The sequence below is a fragment of the Agelaius phoeniceus genome, chromosome 7, assembly GCF_051311805.1.
Source record: "Agelaius phoeniceus isolate bAgePho1 chromosome 7, bAgePho1.hap1, whole genome shotgun sequence".
Taxonomy (NCBI): Eukaryota; Metazoa; Chordata; class Aves; order Passeriformes; family Icteridae; genus Agelaius; species Agelaius phoeniceus.
Genome location: NC_135271.1, coordinates 44,622,902 through 44,641,793, shown reverse-complemented (window position 1 = coordinate 44,641,793; position 18,892 = coordinate 44,622,902). Strand labels below are relative to the sequence as shown.

At 39.1% G+C, this 18,892-nt stretch overlaps 1 protein-coding gene across 1 annotated transcript in view; it reads left to right on the top strand.

Annotated features, from left to right (window-relative positions):
* Nucleotides 1–208: 208 nt before the first annotated feature.
* The window catches only part of DARS1 (aspartyl-tRNA synthetase 1), a 37,075-nt gene continuing 18,391 nt past the window's right edge, over nt 209–18,892 (top strand). The window contains exons 1-4 of the mRNA XM_054636293.2: nt 209–395; nt 1,382–1,439; nt 6,255–6,347; nt 11,065–11,167. Coding sequence (XP_054492268.1) covers nt 324–395; nt 1,382–1,439; nt 6,255–6,347; nt 11,065–11,167 — 326 coding nt within the window. The 5' untranslated portion in view covers nt 209–323. The remainder of the gene's footprint in view (nt 396–1,381; nt 1,440–6,254; nt 6,348–11,064; nt 11,168–18,892) is intronic.

Below are 18,892 nucleotides of genomic sequence, written 5' to 3'. Positions count from 1 at the left end.
GAACGGCCCCGCTGGCAGGGCAGGGCAGGGCAGGGCCGGCTCTGAGGGGAGCGGCCCCGCTGGCAGGGCAGGGCAGGGCAGGCTCTGAGGGAACGCGGCCCCGCCCTCAGCCCGCCCTGAGGGCACCGCGGGCAGCGCGCGCCGCGGGAGGCGGGCAGCGCGTGCCGGGGGCAGCTCTCGCGATACGCTCGGGCGGCGCCGGGCGGGGCAGGGGCAGGCGCGGCGCTCTCGCGAGAGCGGGCGCGCGGAAGCGGCGTGGCGTGTGCGGGGCTGTGTCGTGAGGGACCCTGAGGGACCGTGAGGGCCGTACCGGCAGCCGCAGGATGCCGAGCGCCGCCGGCCGCGGGCAGGGCCAGGACCGCCGCCCGGAGAACGAGGACTCGTCGGCGGCTGATGTGGGTCTCCGCAGGGAACGCGGCGGGCGCGCTGTTGAGGCTCCCCGGGGTGGGGGGGCTGGGCCCAGGCCGGGTTTGGCCGAGCCCGGGGGCACAGCTGCATTTGGCTTTACCCTGCCTGTCCCCCCAGTCCCCACCTCGCCGGGCCCAGCCTGTGATTCCCTGAAGAGGTCTGATCCCCCCAGAAACACCTGGGCTGCTCCTCCCCAGCCCGAGGTTTCTGCAGGGGCTCCTGCTGGCCTGGCAGGTGCTTCTGCCTTGTACGTGAAGAATACAGAACATGTGCTGAAAAACTGTAGGCCCGTGCTTCTTCAAAAAGAACAAAGTACTAACAACGAGCATCAGTTCATTTTGTTATAAAGTAATTTGTGCTTATTGTTGCATCAGCAATAACGCATTCCAAGTATTGGTGGCTTTCCTGAAGTTACAAATATGCCACAATTCATCAAAAGCAGACAAGCAAAGACCCTCCCCAAATAAAGTGTTTAGTAGGAACTTTGGTTCACGTATTGAATAGAATAAAATAAATAAACCAAGGGATTTTATTTGGAAATGAATGGGAAACCGGAATTGTGATGTTATGATGAAAATTGCCTTCCTTTATGCCTTACCTGGCGGATTTTGTTAACAGTTCAGCTCCTCTGGCCTGTGACAATTCAGTGTGCCTGATTATGGGAAGGAATATTTAATCTCTCTAATGTAGGACTCAAATATTTTTTGAGGAGTAGGCTCTTTGTAGAGATAATCACACTAACTTTCTGTGTAACAAGCAATGATCGTCATGCATGGTTGTTGTTGCTGGAATTATTTTTTTCATCCAGGGCACAATTATTTTCTCTCCCTTGTGTATCTCTTATGAGTCCAAAATGCATTTCTTTTTAATATTGTTGCTAATTATTTTGTGTTCCCTCAGTTAATTCTGTGATGATGTTGTTCAGTTTTTTTGTGTGTGCTTCTTTGATATATGTTTTTCACCTCCATTCCAGGATTATGCTAAGGAAAGATATGGAGTGTCATCAATGATACAATCCCAAGAGAAACCAGGTCAGTTGAAAAATAAAAAAGTTTTTGCAAGAGAGAGGGTGGGAAAAAAGGAAAAAAGAAGTTACCTACCAAATATCTTCAGTACTTCCTTGAGAAATCATTTACCAAACTTTTTCATTCAAATCCCACTGGCATTTTCCCCCTTTATTGGGATACATTTGGCATTTGTGAGACACTTGCATTGGGAGTGCCATGTCCAGTTCTGGGCTCTCCTGTGCCAGGAAGGCATTCACATTTCAGAGCCAGTCCAGTGGAGAGCTACCAGGGGACTGGAGCACAGCCTCTCAGGGAGCTGGGCTTCTTCAGCCTGGAGAACAGGAAGCTGTGGGATGATCTCACAGTTTAAATCTACTTAATGGGAGGGTGTAGGAAAGATAAGGCCAGGCTTTGAAGGTGTGTGGTAATTGGCCTGGAGGTCATGGACACCAGTCAGAGCAGGAAATTGAGATTGGAGGGAAGAAAAAAAAATCATGAGTGTGGTTGAATATTGGAGCTCAATTCTGGATTAAGAGGAATCTCAGTTTTTGCCCTTGCCTGGACCGTGCCTTAAACGGTTTGTCAGTTTTGTGTCTGTCCATCACTGCAGACTATTTTTTAAATCATAAAATTATTGTTAATTATGATGTACTGAGTGCTGAGATGTCAGGCTTTTTCTGCATTTGGAGTAAGTTATTACAGCAGTGCTCTCTGAGTATGATGTGTCTGCTTATGCAGCCTTCCATTTCTCCTGTATATGGGCACCAAATCCATGAATATTGGATATTAATATTTATGGGTTTTATCAGTCATACCACTCTGAATTCAGGAAATCCTGATTTTCTCCTGATGGGGAATTGGGATTCAGGAAAACTTAGTGACTAGAGAACAATCTCCCAGGCCAATGTCCCAAGGAATATTAATCTTTGGATTAAATTCAGTGCATGAAAATGTGATGAGGGAAAGGAACAGACTGGCTTCTTGTAACTTCCTCATAGTAGAATGTAAACCAGTTGCATCATCTTTGATTAGATGATTTTTCTTTCTCCTTTGAGTGATTGTTTTGGTTGATGTCCTTTTAGGAGGGGAAATGCAGAATATAGGGAAGAGAAGCAGTCACAAGAGCACTCATAGGTTGAAAACAACTGAAGGGGATTTTATATCAGGAATGTAATGGGACAAGCAAATCAGCAGAGACTGCATTAGCAGTGATTGTTGAAAAGAACCCATTCTAGCTGCCAGAGAATGGGAGCTGGAGTTGAAATCACATTGGAAGCAGCCCAGCTCTGTGTTTCCTCTCCTGGATTTGCATCCCAGAGCAAACAACTGTGTGGGGGACCTGAGCTGGCAGATCAAGCCCTGCTTTCATGGAGAAATGCCAACTGTCTCATATTCAAAAGAAACACTCAAAAGTACTGGAGAAAGAAGTATGTGAGAAGGAAAATGGTGAAAGCTACAAGAAATCATATGAAAAAGGCTGAGTGTCATATTTAGGTGTGTTGTCCCCTTGACCTTTCATCCTTGTTTAAAAAAACTCAGGGTATGGACAATGTTGAGTGAGTTTTCCATTTGGCTTAAAATGCAATCTACAGCACTCCTGCTGTTCTGTAGTTTTAGAAAGTGGTTATCCAGAACACCAAACTTAGGTAATGATAAAGAACAAAATGTGTATAACAAACAAGCTGAAGATCAGCCTAGTCTCTTTCTTGAGACTAATGCACTTTTCTTTACAGGTTCAGTAGTTCTGCCAGGGAGAGGGTGAGATATTGTCATCAGTAGCTCCCCAAAGTGTTCTACTTGCCTTGGGTGTCTTGGAGGAGCTGCTGCTTAGGACAGGGAGCGGTGGAGAAGCACAGATAGGCATGTTCCCATCTATCTGAAGTGTATTCATTTGTTTCTGAAGTCTGAGTGAAGTCTCTGGGGTCTGCCTGCCATTCCTAAATCAGAGTAGCCCATGGTGGTGTGAGGTGTGCAGAGCCAGCACTGCACAGCACAGCACAGCGCAGCCCTGGCAGGCGGCTCAGAGGGGGCTGCAGGAGTGCTGCTGTTCTGCTCACTGCAGTTGCTGCACTGTCCTGGAACCACTAGCTGGACTGGGTACTCACATGGCTTACAGTGATCAGAACAAGTTATTCTTCTTTCCAAGGAGTAAGCTTATTGTCTTTTTGCCATGCTGCTGGATTCTTGTTCCTTTGAATTGAAACTTTTATCAGGTTCACAACTTTGTTTCTCCACCTTGCTCTGTTGAGCTCACACACACCAGTGCCTTCTTTCTTGGCCCACTTAAGTCTTTCTTCTACTTATGTTGGTTGCCCTGGCTATCTGATGTTCTTCCCTCCTGTCATGTCAGGTCTTTAAGTCCTTCCTGCTAGCTTGAGGCTATGATTGCTAGTAAAACTCCATTTTTGGCCATTCCTTTTTTCTCCCTTCAGACCCATTATCTCACATCCCCTCCCTGGAAACTGCTTTCATCTAATACTGCTTTTGATTTTCAGGTTTTTATGTCAAACTTGCCTTCTCTTTTTCAAATTTTTCCAGTACTTTGAAGATGCTGGCACTACACAGAGACAGCACAAATATTGATCATAGTTTTCTAAAGTCCATGATGCAGGATAAATTATCTTAGTAAACAGGTTGATGTGACAGGCAGGGAATGGGGTCTGGAGGTGAAAAAGTGTTTGTTTTATGTATCCCACACAGGTTTTTTTTTTACTTTTATCCTCTCCTCCTATGTTTAGAAGAGGTTGGAGTTCTGAGAGAAAAAGAAGAGATTGGGCTATACATTAAGGGAAAAAAGAACTGGATTTGGGAAGTATCAGAGGAGGGAAGCAAAATGGCATAGTTGCTACATCCAGCTCATTGCAGTGGAGCACAGTGACAGGAACAGAGGCAATGGGCACAATGAACATCAGGAGGTTGTTTTTTCTTGTGAGGGTGACCAGGGATTGGTACAGGTTGCCCAGGAAGAGTTTCCCTTCTTGAGAATACTAAAAAACCATCAGAACATTATCTTGGACAGCTGGCTCTATGCCACCCTGCTTGTGCATGGCATTGGGTGGGAGGATTTCCAGAGACTACTCCCAGCCTCATCTCTTCTGTGCTTATGTGATCTGCTGTTGGAAGAAAGGGCTTTATGATGTCACCTTGTGGATATTGTTTGTTACCCTTTTTATGAATGTGAAATAGTTTTTAATAATTAATACCATATAACAATTCTAGTGTTAAATATGTCTTGTTTACCCTTGGTGAAATATGAACTGTTAGGTGTCCAAAAGACTTAAAAAAATATTTATCTAATGCAGATGGTTCATGAAACCCTGAGGATCCATGAAAGGTGTAACACCTCCTTCTGTCTTTATGCTTCTGCCTAGAAAATGTTATAACTTTGTAACAATAGAGTTTCAAGTTGACTGAGGTAATTTTAACTGTCTGAATGAATCAAGCTCTTAGAAATACGAAGGTTGTGGATTGTGATGGTTGCATATTTCCTATAGTACTACACAAAGTTTGAATATCAGATATTGCTGGCAAATGGTGAAGTCTTTATTCCCATTTCTCCCTTCCCCAGCAGACCCACACACACTCACACATACACACTTTATGAATATATTTGAGTCAATTTCCTGTCACATTTCTCTGTGCACTTCCATTCTGTTCTGGATTTGATATGTGTGTGTGAAGAAAGAACTGCATTGCCCTGACACAAGCTAATAAAAGTTTTCAATCCCCTAAAATCCCCAGTGCAGAATAATAGGCTTGCAGGGCAAGCTGTGACTGGTATTTAGAGACAGAAGGAAGGAGTCCAGAGCAGCAGATGGTAATCTGGAGCAGGCAGAAGTTGTTGTTTTTTTTTTTCCAAAACTTTAGAAAAGTTCTGTCAGGAAAAGTCTACAGTGTGTCTTAGCAAATTGAATGTTATTTTGAAACAAGGGAGAAGTTTGTGAGGAAAGAATCCTGCAAGGAATACCAGCATGCAGCCAGCATATTGTTAGGATGTAACAGTTGTGTACAATTTTTGAAGTCCCGATTTATTTAAAAATATTTTCCTTATGACTTTTTCTTCCCTTTGCTATCCAAAATCTGTGCTTTCCAAGCCATGCAATTCCTGTTGTTATCTAGCTTTGCAGCTACATTGGATTTGAAGGGTTCTTCTGATCAAGTCTTGGCTCTGACAGTTATGGTAGTGCTTGATCAGGTGGTTAAAAAGATTTTCTTAAAATGGATGTTATCCATTTTATACAGTAATACTCTTGTTCTTCCAAAATGCTGTTGTGTTAATCAAAATAAGTATTTTTAAATTTATAGTGTACATTTATTTGTGGTTTCTTTCTGTTCTTTATTTTAAATAATAGTTATTTTACAGTTATATTCATCCTACTTCTGTAAGGTAGATACAGAGAGTAGTCATGTCCCCTCTGACCCTTTGTTTTGCTGGGTTCACTGTGCAGCTTTGACCCTGCCCAGTGCAGCAGGGCACACATCCCTTGGGCAGCAGAAGTTCAGACTAATAAGAGCAGGTAGTACAGTGAAGTCCTATCAAAACCAGTTTAGTCATGCTGGGTTCTGCCATCCATGAACTACAGTGAGTCTTGCTGTTGGTAAAGTGCAGTTTGACCCTGCTGTGTAAGCCAAAAATGAACAATTGAAAGCTCCTGCATCAAGTAAAGTCACTAAGAAAGGAAATGGGATTTTGTGTGTTTTCAGTAAGTCAGTTAGGCTGTTGATACAAAAACCAGTGTTTTGGATTTCTTTTCAATTTTATCAATAGCAATGATAGAAAGTGCATTTGGAGTTTGAAGTGAAGAACTGTTTTAAGATGTGGTTTTTTCTGTAATTCAGATCGAGTTTTGGTTCGCATCAAAGACTTGACGGCGGAGAAGGCTGATAAAGAGGTTTGGGTTCGTGGCAGAATTCACACCAGCAGAGCTAAAGGTGAGAGGCCTCCAGGGTTTTTGGGTTTATTTCCTCTTTTCATTAGTATAACCTTAATGTTTATTTTGGTTTCATGACCTGTTGCTTATGTCTTGCATTCAAGAAAACTTTGCCACCTGGTTACTCAGGGTTGCTTCAGTGTTACTTTGACTGGTTCTTTTCTCTTTTTCCACCTCTCTTTTTCCTAAGAGGGAAGAGAAGATTTTGGTTTTAGCTGTGTAGAAATCAATTATTGTAGTTAAAGTGATTTTTTTTTTTACTGTATAGCTAAATAATCTGTGGACAATTGTAAATAATAGTAATTTTAAAATGTCATCGTTCTCCTTAAGGTGTTAATTGTTGTGAGATAAAACCCTTCTAAGCTTCTACAGTAAAACATACCTGTATTGTAAATGTATCTCTTGTCAGACAGGTCATATTTCTTTTGCTGCACATGTATATTTTCACCACACCTTTTCTTTGACAGGAAACAAAAATCTGTTAAAATTTCAGAGTTCTTACTTTCGATTACCTGTATCTAATTATATCAATTTGGTCTCCAAATAAGAAGCATCATCTTTCTTTAGCAAGACAAAGGGGAAACCCTTTTGTGGATTCTCAGCAGTGTGGGCTGTCACCCTTGGCTGTCTGACAGCCATGTTTCTTCCCTGGAATCAGAAGTTCCCTCTGGAGACCAGGTTGCCATATGCAAACTTCAATAGGCTTTGGCCTTTGCAGTTGACATCAGATGCTGACAACTGTTGTGCTGGTTTCAGTTATATTTGGCAGCTCTGTAGATATAAATAACTTGTCTTTCCAAGAATTGAAAAAAAAAAAAAAAGCATGAAGGAATTATCTTCACAAATGAAACTTAACAGTAGTCTTAAAATTGGGAATGATGCAAATTAGGGGCTAGAATCCAGTACAGAATATCACCAGAGATACCAGATTAATTTCTCTTTTTGAGAATTCATTTTCTTAAAACATGCCCCTCTTAATCAGTGTCTGTGCTGCAGTCAGTTAAAATAAGGAACTGCATTAAAATGCATACACATGGTGCACATTTTAATTTGTATTAGAATCTTTAAACTTAAGGAGTCCTCTGTGATTTCCTCAGTAATTTTGTAACAGAAATCTCTCAGTTAATTAAAGAAATTGTCAGTTCCAAAAGCTGTGAAAGCCTTGGTCATTACATCATGAAGTTGTTCAGACAGAAGCCACTCCATCTGATTTAAATGTTACTGTTGTTACTATCAGTATATAAATTAGAGTATCCTTATGGCTTTTTTTTATTTTTTTCAATTGTAGGAAGAGTTCAGGCTATTAACAGAATTCAGGATATTAGAAGCAGGTATCTGTGCAGACCTTGAAAGCAATGTAGAGTTCTGTGGTTGTTGATTGCTCTCTGTGATACATTGATATGTGGGATCTTGTATGATGGATACATTTACATCAAACACAGTAATATCTCTGTAACAGGGCAATATGAACTTGAAAGAAGCTGTTGTAATCCTTCACTTTTGTTTTTGATGAAACAACAGTGCTTATTTTCAAAACTCTTTAACACAACCTGGAGAATGAAAGCAAGAGGAATTGATCATGGGCATGAATGATCTGAATTTATTGATAGTGTCTCTTGTTTCCTCTTGGTCTGACAACACAGAACAATTCTGACATTCAGGGAGTGCTGCTAGGGAATGCCATATGCTTGTTTACTTAAGCTTTGGGGAAAGAATCTTACAAGGAAAGCAAATGTTTAAGAGTAAAAAGTAATATTAGCCTTTCCCACACACAACATGGCACTATTCCTACCACTGTGGAAAGGAAAGCCTTGCAGGAAACAGGAAAATCTTTCACAAAAGCAAGCTTTAGTTTTTCTCAGAAACTTGAATTTGACTCCTAAATAACCAGTGTAGCCTTTATTTAACCCTGTCTGGTTCTGACCAATAAACCAAAAAGAATTAATGGGAACAACTGCAGATTCCAGCTGTCTCCTATAGCAAGTCACTCGTAGACTCTGATGAAAATTAGCTGAAGGATGTGTAAAGAATGGGGTGCTGGGAATTTCTGTGGGTTGTACTAAAATGAAAGTGCACAGGGCCCTGTGGTTTGTGTCATAGATTGAATAAATGTTATTTCTGGCCTTATTTTAAAGCCAGCCTACTGATCACATTTATCATTGAAAAGCCCTTGGGAATTTGGTCTGGGTTTGGCCAGGCAGCTGGGGCTTGTGCAGAATGTTAGACCTGAAAATAGATTTTGGGTTATTAATCCAAAGGTCTATGAAATGTCTGAAAATAAGAATTCCACCAAGAGCAACTTAAATATTGGGCCAGATTTTATAATAAACCATGTAAAGTCTTCTCTTTGCTGGCAAATGTATGTAACCATCATTTAATTTATATAACCAACTTTTTTTTACTCTTTGTACATGTTACTTCCTTATATCCTTTTCTTTCATAAGGTCTTGTGTGATTTGGTACTTTCATCCAACACAGATGGTGGATTACTTGGTTGATGTGCTTATTTTGGATGGGATTCTCTTATTTGTTCAGTGCCTGCACATTCTATTCAGATGTCAGATACTTTTAACCAAATTTCTTTTAAAACTTTTTTCTTTTAAGCATTCTTGTGAGACATGGTATTTTTTTAGTAGGAACTTAGAGTAGTTTACTGTTGAAAGTGAGTAAACTTGGTGCTATACTTTTTACCTAAACACCACATAAGTATTTTGAAACACATAGAGAAGATCCCATTGTCCAAATGTTTTCTTACTCAAATGCTTCCTTTTTTGCATCTCTTGATCTGGAAAGACTTCTAAGCATGAGCTAGATTTGATTATGGCTGGTCTTTTTGATATTGTATTTTGAATGCCTTCAGCTCTCTCAGGAAAAGTTCTCTTCCCTCTTTTAATCTTTGTGGCTGGGATATTGTAACCAGTCCTGTGAGTGAGGTCCGTTTGATCACTTATCTTCTGTGTGATTAGAAGTGGTTGCCTTCTGTAAAACATCCTCTTCCTTCATGGAAACAGCTCCTGTTACTCATGGCAAAGACATTTGAGTCCTTTTATAATGCAGATATTCATCAGACTTCCAGTGCTTGGGATTCAGTACAACCAGCAGACTTTTGGATGAGGATCTGAGCAAGCTGGGTCTTGGTGAAGATGTCCCTGCTTGTTGCAAGGGATTGGACTGATGGCCCTTAAAGGTCCCTTCCAAGCCAGTCTATTCTGGTAGCAGGTCCTTTCATTATTTCCCTGTCTTACAGCTGAGTTACATCATAGCTGTCTTCAGCTGTGCATCTTTTTCTTGAACAGTGCTGAAACTTTGATCGTATTTTGCTAAATTGTTTGTGACTAAAATCATGAGACAAATACTATCTCCTAGGAAATACTGTATCCAACCACACTCTAAGAAACACTGAGATGTCAGAGATGTGAGATATGACTCCCTTATCTAAAGAAACTCAGCATATCATGTTGTACTTTCTTTGTTGACTTGCTGGATCTGAAACACAGCCTGTATTTTTCTAATTTGACTCTGTTATTTAATGTTTGCCTGCAAGAAATCTGTGCATCTGTATCATATTGGATATTGCAGCCTCTGGAACACAGAGATAGTTGTACTCTGTTTTCTGATAATATGTAATTAATCTTGTTGTGTTTTTGTCATAGGACAAAATTAGTTATTTCCAATAAATAGAATGAATATTTAATAATATTTTGTACTAGTTACGTATGTTTGCTTTTATTTCCATGAGATTGTGTTCAAGGGTTCTGCATTTATTTTCTGATACTCTTGAATTACTGGTACCAGTGCCTTTATCAGATACTGGTCCAGCAGTGAAACGTTTGTTGTTAATTTCTCTCTAGGAAGAAGCATTTAAAATCACCATATTTCCTTAAAACTAAGTTAAGTAATAAATTATTATTAGAGATGTGAGAAGAAGTATGAAATGATTGTAACTGTCAGCTAAACAGATTAGAAAGATCTTAGTTGACTTGGAAATACCCATTTTAAAAGTCAACAAAATGCACTATGTTCTTTGTACATTATTATTAATTCCTATTAACTTCTTTTCCCCTAAGCTGTTCACGAATAAATTGCTCTTACAGGAATTTTTAATTGGGTCTTTTAAGTTCTTGTCATTCACTAGAATCAATACTCCTTTTGTTCCCCTTCATTCTGAATGTGTGGTGTATTATAGAATGAACATTGTTAGTTTAGTCCTTGTGGTGCAAAATCAAGCCCATTTCTCTCAGAGAAGCTTTGTAAACTCTACAGCTTTGATTTGAGAAGATGAGAAAAAGCCTCTTTAAAAATAGTTTAGACTTGAAGTAGTTGTGAGCAAAGAAACAAGGAAAAGTACGATGTATTTCTTGCAGTTGAAGGAAAAGTTACTTTAAAAGTTATGATTTGTTGTTTTTCTCTTGTCTAAATATTCTTTATCTTGGAAGGCTTATGGTTATTTTTAGAAACTGACCATTCAAATGTTTATAGATGTAAGGCACAATTATTTAATTTATCTCAGTGTTTGTGTTTGTGTGTTTGTGTGTACATGCACAGCTGAGGAGTTTGAAGCAGCTTTTTGGAGGGGGGGCAGCAATGAATGAGAGAGAGAGAGACACACAGTCTTAAAAGCTCAGTTTATATTTAAGTAGTAAAGAGTTTTTTCTCATTCACAAAGACCTCGAGTAGCTTGTCCTTAATACACCTGTGTTGTTTCCCTTTGTATTTAGGGAAGCAGTGCTTCTTAGTCCTGCGTCAGCAGCAGTTTAATATCCAGGCTCTTGTGGCTGTGGGACAGCATGCAAGCAAGCAGATGGTAAAGTTTGCTGCCAAGTAAGTAAGCAATTATATCCTGTTGTCAGAGTAAACAATGGTGGGAACCAGGACTCCCAGGGGTTGGGACCATTTTCACACATTAACATCAATGCTTCGTTTGTTTTAAAATGTAGTTATTTAAATTGTCAGCTCTCTATTGCGTTGAATACATTATACTGACAAAAGATAAAGTAGAGAACAGGCTTGAAATTCATTCTGAACTGCTGAAGCAGCATTCTCTCGCCATAGACAACCTACATTTTCTTCCAAGCTGGCTAACAAAAAGTCTGGCAAGCTGAGCTTGGTGGGACACTTCATTTGGTGTGTGGTGGTGCTCTGTGTCTGCACATGTTCAGTGTTTTTCTTCTACCAGACATATAGTGTAGCAATACATTTTATATTAGAACTGATGTGAAGAAGTCCCACATTGAGAGTGGCTTACTGAGTTGAAGAAATTAAAAGTAGCTTCTGTGCACTGGGTTAGTCTTAGCTATACCTTATTTTTGGCACTAAAATTTTAATTTTAAAAAATTGGTGGCGTAATAGTTAGACTTGCCAATTGAAAAAAATTGTTGCAGCAATTTGAATTCACTTATTTGGTTTGTTTTCTTCCTAAAGATAAAAAATTACCTTTCCCTTCTGTTTTCTTCAAGATTGTGTTTTCAGGTTGTCCTGTAATAAATATGTTTGTGTGACAAATGTGTTTTATAGTAGAGCTTTAATCATGTCTATCTACTTGTTCACAAATAGAAATGTGGATCAATTCTATGCAGTTTATTGCAGAATATGTTTAGCATGTGGCACTTGAGTTGCTTCTGTGGAGTTCTTGGCACTACCCTCATGCCTGGAAAGGGAGCCCCCACTAATTAGCTGCAAAAGTGCTACAGCCTTCAACCTTCAATATGTCAGGGAGGGGAAAGATTCATTATAGTAGAGACTTCCAGAAGCCAAGTTAAGAAGGTTGGGATAATGCTTCTGCTGATGGGCTTCAAGGCAACAGGAAAACAGAACCAGCAGTGTTTGCTGTTTGGCGGTGCTCAGTGCTGGCAGTGCCAGTGTGAAACATGCTGTTCACAGGTGTTTATGAGCCAAAGTGAAGTGTTCTGTTTCTTCATGAAATGATTTGTTCTCTCAGCGCTTGGAATCTCTGAAAAGAATTAAGTGTATAATGTACTTGTTCCCTAATTCATCTCCCTCAAAACCCCCAACAGTCTGCCTGTGCTCCCTCGAGAAACTTGTGCTACGGAACAGTGGAACAACTTTTAGAGTTGTGATGCACACTCTATTCTCCAGTTCTCTCCCAGTATCTCTCCTTTTCAGTTTTCTTTGTGGCTCTCCCCTGCACAGCTGAATTTCTTACACTTCATGATTGGTAGATCTTTGTGGTTAGGAGCTCATGAGAGGGAAGCTGGTCTTTCCTCTATTTTTCCATATGCTTACTGCCACTTATAAACCTTCTGTGGTGGTTTTTTGTGATTCACTGATCTTTTTTTACTCAATTAGTTCTCTGCCAGTTAGTGATTTAAATTAGCTGATGGAGGTCAAGAGCTAACAAGGAATGGTGGTGGAAGAGGGTATCTGGAAACAGTAGAGGGTAAAGCTCCTTACTTTTCTGGCAGCAGTGAGCTGTTAAATCAGGCAGAACCTCATCCTTAGGTTCTTCCCAAGTCCCTGTCATTTTCCCTTTTGATGAGACAGGCTTGAATTCCTCAGAGTAGCCAGAGTGATGATGTTTGTATTGTGTTTTGACTTTTCCTTCTACTCCTTTTTTGGGATAACATTTGCTAGCCAAATCCTGGCACTTCAAGCCTCACTTACTTTGTAGCATTCATGTTTCCCTTATTACTTGTGCTTCTGAATGGTTACATGTTCATCATCATGTTCTCTGGGTGGTGTAACTCTGGTACAGCCTTCTGGCTTTTCTTTTGGGAGTTTGCTTTTGGTTTTCTAACACCATTACTGCAGTCATCTTCTCAGGATTCCTACCCACCAACAAACTTATTTTATTAATATCTTGCCATGCTCTCACTTTTTCCATCTCCTACAATTCTGTGTGCTGCTGGCACTGCAGCTGCCTCTTGTCCTTCAGAGGCTGCTGCTGTTCCCTGCTGGTGAGTGCACGTGGGGTCACTGTGTCAGCAGCACCTGAAGCAGAGCCCCAGTACGTGCCTGTCCTCAGTCACTTCCCTGCTGCCTTTCACCTGCTCTGGAGTGATCCCATTATTTCTAGCAGATGAGGCTGGGCTTAGATGTCTAAAAATAACTATCCTGTTTCCCTGCCTTTCTCAGTGTCTTTTTTTATCATCTCATTTCCTACATGTTAAATGAGGAAATACACATTTATTGAAGAAAACATTTAACTCAAATCTCTTAAATTTCAATTAAATTTTTAAGTGTTTTCACTGTATATTTATAGTATATAAACTATGTTTCCCATGTGCTATTTTTGCATACTTGCATACTGTGTCCACAACTTTGTTTAAAATAGTTTGTAAAATTCTGGATCTTGACTTTTTAATTTTAGTTTATTAAATAATGAGCATTTTTTGGTACAAATTTTCATAAATTATAAACAAACCAGTTCCTCTTTTAGATATTGGCACATGGAAACCAAGAACTTTCATAACGTTCTGTGGTCAGCAGCATTCATGCAGTAATTACCACAATTATCATTACAATGTGAGTTTTTAGTGAAAGATACTTTATAGTGGTTCAACTCAGGTTTACAAAGAAATTTCTGTGAGTTTAACCATGGAAAGTTTCAAGCTGAACTTCCAAAACAAACATAGCACAGAGCCAGTCGAGATTCTGGATTGGCAGCTGTGGAATTGTTCTTCTGTCTTTTATCAGAAAAATTCAGCCCAGGCCTGCAAGGGATGCTGCATAAGAGAAACAGTTAATTGTCTCTCTTAGACAGCAGAGGTGCCAGTTAGTAATTTATCTTAATAATTCATCAACCTCTTTTTTTCCATCAAGCATGAGGTGTGGCTGGTTTTGGTTTTCTTTCTCCTTTTCTATCTCAGCATTGAGCCTTTCCTGCCACCCCTCTGCCAGAGCCATGTGAGCTGATAGAGCAGTTGGAGAGGTGGCTAACAGATTCTAATTTAGCTGCTCAAAAAATTTGCCCTTGCACAGGAAGTAACTTGATGGCTCTTTAGTAGACTGGAGAGTAAAAAGGCAGGAAAGAGATTAAAATGAAGGGGGGGAAAATTATTAACTTGTATGAAAATAATTCACAATTTAGAAAAATATATGTAGGTTCTTTTGCTAGATAAATTGGTAATGCTAGGAAGACTGCTGGATAGTGCAGAATGTTTTCTTTATCCATTTCTGTTTAATTCTTATATCAGGAGACTGGAAGAAAAAGTCCAATTGCAGCTAAGTTTGCTGGTGACACAAAAATTGGACTGGTAAATAGGCACTCAGGAGTGTGTAGTAACCAGGGTTCATTTAGAATAACCACTTCAATGCTCTTCAGTGTGAATTTGTACCTCTGTGATTGTTTGGTCAGATTTTGTGGGTGTTCAGGATTAATAAATAGAAAAGTGCAGAGAGAAGTGTGAGATTGTGATAGATAACTGACTTGACAGGAGCCCATGCAGTTCTCTGACCTCTAGAAAATAGCATTATTGTAATATGTGCCTGGTTTTAGGCAATTCCGGAATATTTTGTCCACTTTTGTTGTCTTTGTATCTGAATACACGTTAGATTGGAGAAGGTTGATGGTGAAACTGCAAGAAGAAATGATACATGGTCTGGCAAATCTGCCTTCTGTGAGTCTAAAGAAAACTCTGTTCTATCCTGGAGCAATTAGTGAGTGATTTAAATCCCAGTCTGGTGCTGCTATGCAAGGTTTTCTGCCAGTGGGGAATTCTTTACAGTGCAGATACAAAGGTATGACAGGATGCAATGAGCAGAGGATGAAATTAGAGGAATTTAGAAAGGAAATAAAGTGTAGTTTTTTAGTGAAAATTACTCAAAATTCATTGTGGATTTTGTTACTTAAAACTTTTAAGAGCAGATTGACTTCTTTTTTCCCCAAAAGATATACAGGTTCAGCCAAGTGTTAGAATGCTGGTAGAGGAAACCAATCATTACATTTTTAGAATGAACAGAATAAGAACAGGTGTTTACCTGGCCTTTTTGTATACAAGGTCAGATAATTTCCTTCCAGGGAGCTTCATGCATACTTGCTGTATTTGTGCAGACAGGATTACAGTTGCTCATGTTGAGTATAAAATGTTTATACTCTTAACTACTTCAAAATGCACTCCTTTTTTGAAAATAAATCAGTGCCTTCACTTTCACTGGCGTTCAGGTGAAGGATCATTGATTATTATGTGTTAAGAGAATTATTTAATATTTTAAATTTATTAATATAATTTGTGCAGTCTGCTTACAGAAAGATGTTGAATAAAACCAACAAAATGCCAGAATAAGTATAGATGGTATAGAAGAAGTAAACATTTTCTATTTAAAATCTATAAATAGCCAAGTTTCTTCCTATTCTTTGGGCTTTTGACCAAGAAAATGTTGATTGTCATTCACTTTGGGAGGCCAGCATAGGGTTCAGCTTGCAACACGAAGCTGTTGATGAAAGATGTTGTTATAAAGACTGCAAGAATGCAATCCTGTGGTTAAAAGAGAAAGTCTTGGCTAATAGACATGCAGCTAATTAAGAGGGACATAAAGGCATCTAGTGGACACTTTAGAAATTATAATCTTGATTTTTTTTTTTTAACATTACAAAATACAAAATAGTTTCCTATACAGAGAAATTTTTTATTGTTGGACTTCATGAGTCTATATAGGTAGATACTTTCTTTATGGATTTAACAATGTCAAGATGTCATCTGTCTTTTCTTAATGCTTTATGCATCCTACTTTAGTTTCTAGTCCCTGGTAATATTAATTACAGATATAAATGTTGTTGTCCTTAATGGAAATGGTGCTACTTTGGCTTTTTTTTCTGCTACTTGTTCACTTTTGTTGATGTTTGGGGGTTTTTTGTTACCCAGGGGAATTTTACCAAAAATCACCTAGGTGACTTATTCCTGCTGCTGTGGAGAATGTTTTGCTGTAGTTCCTGGCATTTTATTCAAACATCCAGTTTCTTGTTGTAACTTGAACTGAAAATGCCATTTCAGTAACATCCTTGGAATGACCTGTTGGGATCAAAGCAGCACCTTCCAGGTTTCTGTAGTTCATGTTTGATGCAGTGTTATGGACCTCAGACACTTGCAGCTCTAGGTCTTGCTGAGCAGAGTTCAAACAGAGCTCAAAACACAAGCTTTTATTTTCATACTGGATTAAATGTGGAGTTTAAATGAGGAAAAGCACATTTTTTAATTAGCAAACGAAAGTTTAGAGGAGATGATGGATGTTTATAAATACAAAGATGGTCACATGCAGTAGGACCCTTCCTAGTCCTTTTGTGTACCTAGGCAATTACTTGAATATTTGGTTACAGGGACCTACACAGTTAGGAACTCAGTTGAAATACATCTTAAAATTGTGGCAAATGTAATGACTAATATGGAACTGTAACATACTTACAGTTTTAAATATGTTCCAGATCAAGAAACATGTTTTAATTGCAACGCCAGTGTAGAAATGGAGAAAAAGCTCAATTTATTCTATGTGCAAAGTTATAAAGTTATGCAAGTTTGCAAAGTGACATTGCAGTGACAGTGATGTAAAAGTCAGTTTCTTCCTGTATTTTTAACCTGATACCATTTTGCATGTCTTGAATTCCTTGTATCTTCTGATCAGAGCTCTCTACAGACTTCACTGACCATTCTCATCCATGGGATCACCAATCTAATGATGAGTCCTTACAGCACATTTATATTTAACTCTTTTTTTTCACAGCACAGAGAATTTCCTTCAGTAAGTTTAAAATATTATTTGCTGTTATAACTGAGAAGGCTTTTATTCAGCAGATTAGAATCTGGTGTTTTCAGTGAAGACAGTGCTATTCATGTCACTAGTAGTCTTTTCTGGATATTTGCCAAAATGTTGACATTGAAAAGGAAGCAAGAAAACCAGAAAACTTTTTAGGGAAAAAAAGTTCACATAAGAGTAAAACTTTAATTCTTTTAAACATTCATGCATTTGAAAAGCAAAAGGAATTTATAGTTACACTTAATACTGGTTTAGCATCATGTATTCTCATAGATGATGGCAGTCTCTTGCATCCAAAGCACTGTATTGGTTCCACAGTCTGTGTGAGGAGTTTCAAACAGAATCATTTGTAATAGAAAGTACTTGGAAGCCCTTGGTGTCATTTCAATTATCCTTTCTCATATTTGTTGCCTCTGCTAAACTAATGGAAATGGAGGCTCACCCATAACTAAATGGATTCTTATTTAAAGCCTGCTCTCAGCCTCTGCATTGGACAAATTTAGTTGTGATTTGAACAATTGTAGTTCTTTTAAAGTGTAAATGTACCAGAAGAACACGGTGTTCATGAGTTTAATGCAGTACATGGAATTACCTAATGGTTAAGCAAGTCAAGCATATGAAGCACCCTTGTCTGTAATAACTTCAGAGCAGCTAATAAGTTCTATCACCTGAAAGTATTATATATTAAAAAAAAGGGTAATCAGCTAAAATACTCAAATTTGGCTTTTTATTTTTTAGTTAATTGGAATTTACTTACAGTGACACTGGTAGGTTTTAGGTACTTGATGCTTGAATTTTCCATAGTTATTTTAATTTCATCAGATTTTTTAAGATTTTTATTCAAAGTAAAAAAAGTGCCAGCCTTGCAGAGTTGAGGGTTGTTAATGGCTCTTTGGTTTGCTGCTTTTAGCAGTGGCCAGCTTGTCTGATGACATCCTCACTCACCTCTTATTGTTTGCAGTTAAATTGTGGGCCTGATGCTTTCCTGCTGTCTAAGGGCTTAGGTGGTCAAGTGATGTATGTAAAGTGCTTTTCAGCTTTCTCAAGAAGGACTCACAAGTGAAAGATTAATTGTAACATCAGATTTCCTAAAAAGGAAAGTAATATTTTTAGATATTTGACTTCTTGTAAGCTAGCAGAGAGACAGAGTGAAAATATATTTCCAGTGAGGGTGAGATTATCTGTAGAAAAGTGCTGGTTTAAACTCCAGTACTTTAAATGTGTAAATAAAAACTGCTCATACAAATTCTTTTCTCACCTCTGACTCTTGAGGCTTTTGTTATTGTTTGCTTATAGCACACATACTTTATATCATATCTTTGGAAGACTTTCAGGACGGTGTGTGGTGTTCTAATGTACTATTAGTGACAGGGGAGCAGTTAGGATGTCCCCTGTCACAGAGAAATGACTTGGGAGCATCTTGCATCTTTCAGTAACAAGTCATGTAGTTTAAACAAGCTGAACTAGTTTTGATTTTCCCTTTCAGTCCTAGGACTTCCCCTCAGTTTGTTGTTCTGCTGGTGAAGACACATCTTGCAGATAATTGCATCAGCTGACACATGGAAGAGTGTCTGTGGCCTAGAAAAAGAGCTCTGCCACTTGTCAGTTTATGTATAAACAACACACAGAGAATGGGCGAGCACTGAGCTCAGTCATAATCTTTCCCTCTCAAGTCTTCCATCCCAGTTTGAATTCATTGTGACTGGGGATATTTCAGCAAACTCCTTTATTAATCAGTTATCAGATATAAAAGTAATTTCAGATCCTTGACTGTTCTGTTGTTCAGCAGTCCATACAGTGCATGAGTGGTGCTCAGTGCTGAGGCTGCTGCAGTGTGCA